This window comes from Neomonachus schauinslandi, unplaced genomic scaffold (genome assembly GCF_002201575.2).
Source record: "Neomonachus schauinslandi unplaced genomic scaffold, ASM220157v2 HiC_scaffold_3016, whole genome shotgun sequence".
In the NCBI taxonomy this organism is placed as follows: Eukaryota; Metazoa; Chordata; class Mammalia; order Carnivora; family Phocidae; genus Neomonachus; species Neomonachus schauinslandi.
The window spans coordinates 1-4,184 of record NW_025411705.1 but is presented as its reverse complement, the minus strand read 5'-3'; the positions used below and the strand labels follow the sequence as shown (position 1 = coordinate 4,184).

General features: G+C 63.8%; 1 protein-coding gene across 1 annotated transcript; it reads right to left on the bottom strand.

Annotated features, from left to right (window-relative positions):
- Positions 1-615: 615 nt before the first annotated feature.
- LOC110577888 (hemicentin-2-like) lies at positions 616-3,744 on the bottom strand (the record flags this gene model as incomplete). The annotated part of the gene is made up of 5 exons (XM_044912478.1): positions 616-941; positions 1,421-1,597; positions 2,564-2,698; positions 3,430-3,552; positions 3,682-3,744. Coding segments are annotated over 5 exons (824 nt in total), but the record flags the coding sequence as incomplete, so codon positions are not given.
- Positions 3,745-4,184: the final 440 nt, after the last annotated feature.

Below are 4,184 nucleotides of genomic sequence, written 5' to 3'. Positions count from 1 at the left end.
GGCCCGGGGGTGGGGGTGGGGGCAGAGACACAGACTGAGCCCCCGAGGCCCTGGCTCTCCGCCCCGCCCACCCCACGTTCCCCCCCCCCCCCCCGCCAGGCGTGGGGGCTGGTGGGAGACACGGCTTCCAGCACAGGACCCCTGTGCCCCGGCAGGAAGGCGGGGGTCTGCCCTCCACACTACCTCCCGTTGCCTCTGCAGCCCAGCGCCAGCCTCCCGCGGGGCCTGGGGGCTTGTCCCCCACCCCCACCCCCACCAGTCCCAGTTCACCGCCTCCTGTCAACCTGCGACAGTCTCCTTCCCTCCTGCAAACCTCCCTCCCCGACTGCCTCACCTCTGCGCACCAAAAGGAGTGTTTCTCAAAAGTGGATCAAGCGTCCAGAAGTCGAGTGGTTGGGAAAATCCTCCGTCCCCCTCTTGGAAGCCCGCTGCCCATCCGAACGGCCGGGGCTTGGAGACGGCATGGAGCCAGGACGTAATGATCCACCTGCCCTGACCACCCCACTTGCCGGGAGCCCTGGGGTTCTGAACATGGGGTGTGGTGCCCACAGACCCGGCCTAGGAGCTCCATATGATGAAGCGGGTGTGTCTCCAGTGGGATGGCTGGGGCTTGGCCTAACCTGTGCAGACGCCATTCTGTCGGATGAAGCCCGCGGGGCACCAGGCCCGGCCCAGGCTGCTCGGCGCCCCGGAGCCCCGCCGGAGGGAGACCCAAGCGTAGTAGGAGCCCCTGGGGAGCAGGGCACGGGGCCGCAGCCAAGGCACTAAGGGGCCCCTGTGGCTGACAGTGGTCACATTTTGTTCACTCTGCTCTAGCGGGATGCAGGTCTTGCCATCACGAAGGAGGGTCTGGCCCTGGGGGCACAGACAACGGTAACCGCCCTGGAGGTTTTGGCACTGGAAGGCGCAGGTCTTGGCTGGCTGCAGGCACTCGTTGACATCTGGAAAGGAACAAGGCCAGGCAGGGTGCCAAGGGTGGCTCAGAGGGCTCGCCATGGCCACTCCACCTGACTATAACCATCTCTCCTGGTCTCCAGCCTTCCCTAGAATCCAGGGGCCTCCCCCCACCGCATCCGGGCCTGCCTGCAAGCCTTCCGCCTCCTGCACCACCTCCAGCCTCTGTTGCTCAAGGAGGCCCCACCCTCCCCCAGCTCCGGGCCTCATCCCAGACGCCAGGGTTCTTCAGCATCCTGGGGAGGCCCATTCTCCCTGCTCAGCCTCTCGGAGACCCACCCACTTCTGCCCACACTCCCCCTCCTCCTGGGCTCCCAGGGGAGGTGACCTTGCCGGGTAGGGGTGAGGTTCGGGGCCAGACAGCAGCAAAGCACGGATCCGGGCACATGGGGGCCGCACCGGCAGCCTTAGCTTTGGTCACAGAACTCAACAACACCCTTGTCAGAAACACTCCCTGCCTGCGCGCCAGGCGGGTCTGACCCAGGCTCCCACGGCGGCTGAGTGTCCCGGTTACCTAGGCACGGCAGGCCGGGGCTCTGGATCCGGTACCCCCGGGGGCAGCTGCAGTGGTGCCCGCCTGGGGTGTTCTCACAGATCTGGTTATAGTGACACTCATCCAACTGCTCCAGACACTCGTCCACATCTGCGGAGGCAGGGGTGTGGACAGAGGTGGGGCCGAGCCCCTCCCCCTGCTCCCGGCCGCCAGGCGTGCCTCTCCACATGTGGGCCTCACCCCCCGCCCCCCGCCCCAACCTCAGTGCCACCAGGTGAAATGCCAGTGTTTGCAACCACCTCTCCCAACCAGACCAGCTTTGGAGAGTGAGAGAAGGTTCTGGGTCCAGAAACAAAGCAGGGGCTTAAAAGGTGGGCTTTGGAAGCAGAGTCCCGGTTGGGGCGGAGCTCTGCCTTATCTCTGGGTCCTTGAGTAAGTAACTCTCCCTCTCCCAGCCTTGGTTTTCTTATCTACGAAGAGGGGTGAGGACGGGACCTCTTCAGGAAAAACCTGGATCACGCTCGAGAAGGCCGGAGGAGCCTGGTTCGGGGAAAGAGCTCTGAGAGCTGCTGAGAAAGAAGCAAGTGAGGGCGGAGGGGGGCAGGAAGCAGAGGAACCGTCTGGGTGGACAGGGTGCTTCGTGGGCCCTGAAGCCGCAGAGCTGGGGTCACCTCCTCTCCTGAGTTCCAGTTCCCCCCATACTTTGTCCCTGCACTGGGCGGTCCTGTCCCTCTCAGAGGAGCCAGAGGACCCGTGATCAGGAAGCTCTAGAACGCTGGAGCAGGAAGGTCACCCATGCAGGGCGGCTCCTGAGTTTCATCTCAAAGGCTAATTGCAGCTGATTCCTAGTGGCTGCTGGAGAAGCTGTGTTGAGAAGGATCCAGAGGCCATCTTTAGGCCAGGCCATGATCCAGGAGGGGATCTCGGGCAAGTGGCAACAGACGTAGCATGTTTGCCATGCCTGACCTGGTCAGCTCAAACTTTCTCCCCGGCCTCACTGCTCCTTCCGCGGACAGAGTTCTGCTTTCCCCAGAGGCCCAGGGGGCACACAGCACCTCCTCTGCTGGAGCCTGGGACCACTGGAGTACGGACAGCCCCACACCCTGCCCCTGTCACCTTCGCAGCTGGCCCCATGAGGGGCCACCCGGAAGCCAGGCCTGCAGTCGGGGAGGCAGTGGTAGGACCCAAAGAGGTTCACGCAGTGCTGTCCCTCCTGGCAAAGGTGGGCATCCCAGGCACACTCGTCCACATCTGGGGGTCAAATGGGGGCAGGGGGCTGCGTGAACACATGTCCCCCCAGGCCCACTCTGGCCAATCTAACGACGCAGGCTTCTTCCCCAGGCCCGGGCTCCCCTGGCAAGAAGGCCCCACCCCTCCTGCTCACTCTTTCCATCATCTTGCCCCAAGGGACCCACAGGCCTGGGTGTGGGGCCTCTGATACAGGGTTGCAGACGATGCCCCATGGGCACCAGGGTCAAAGTGCAGTGGAGACTCGGCAGGGCCAGGTCTCGCTGCTGGGAGTGGAGGCATGTAGCTGGGGAGGGTCAGCATCTACGTGTCCTACGGTCAGATTTGTTGTCCAGAAACTTTGTGAAGGGGCCAAGTAGAGCAAGTGGGGCAGATGGGTGTCCACTTGCTTCCAACCCCAGTCAGCTGGGAGTGACCGAGGAGTGGTGGGAAAGCGCCCGAGGCCGTGTCCGGGCTCAGCAGGTGCGCACGCCATGAGCACGGGGTGGCCACGTGTATGTCTCTGGGGCTCCCTAGCACCCCCAGCACTTGAGTCTCTCCCATCTGCAGCCCGCAGAGCAGGAAATTCCCAATGGAAACAGGGTGTTGCCACCCCTAGCCTGGCATCCAATGCCGCCAGGAACAGGCCATGTCCTGAGGTGTGTGCCCCTGGCTGGGGTCCTGGCTCCGGAACGCCCCGCACACACCCAGGCCAACTAACTCCAAGGAGAGCTTCCGGCTGTGGGCCCACTCACCTCTGCAGTTCCTGTCATCCCTGGCCAGGGCAAAGCCCGCCGGACAGGAGCAGGAGAAGTGACCAGGTGCATTGTGGCAGGAGTGAGAACAGGGGTTGGGGCCGTCCAAACATTCGTCCCTGTCTGGGGGGGGGGAGGCGGGCAGAGCTCTGGTGGTCTGTGCTCACAAGGCCTCCTGTCAGCTGGCCAGGACACGTCGTCCCAGGCTGGGAGGCGTCCCTCGTCCGGGCCAAGGGAGGGAAAGGCACTCACCCATACAAAACTCTCCCTGGGCATCCAGCTCAAAGCCCGCTGGGCAGCCGACTTCATTCTCTTCTGCAAGCCAAAGGGACAGGTCGTAAGGATGCCAGGGCACTGCGGCCAATGTGCCCCGGGACAGACAGCAGCCCTGGCGGTAGCTCTCTCCTGACAGCTTGGCCAGGCCGATGCCCCCTCAGCCCGGAGCCAGGCTGATGCCCAGCCCGTCTGAGAGCTCACTCCCACCCAGCCCAGGCCTGCTGGAGGCGTTGGCTGTGGGTCATGCCATGGAGGGCTCACAGTGGGCCGGCCAGACGTAAGCTGGCAGACACAGGAGAGATCGTTACAGAAAAGTACAAAACAGGCTGTCCATGCACGCAAACACGCACTCCTGAGAATCCAGAGGAGTGGACGTGGCCCTGGGCTGCGGGTGGGAGAGGGGATGTACAGAATGGGTAAATGATAGCATCTGATGGCGGCAGCAAGCACAGGGGTTGGCGCAGACTGTGGTCTGGAGA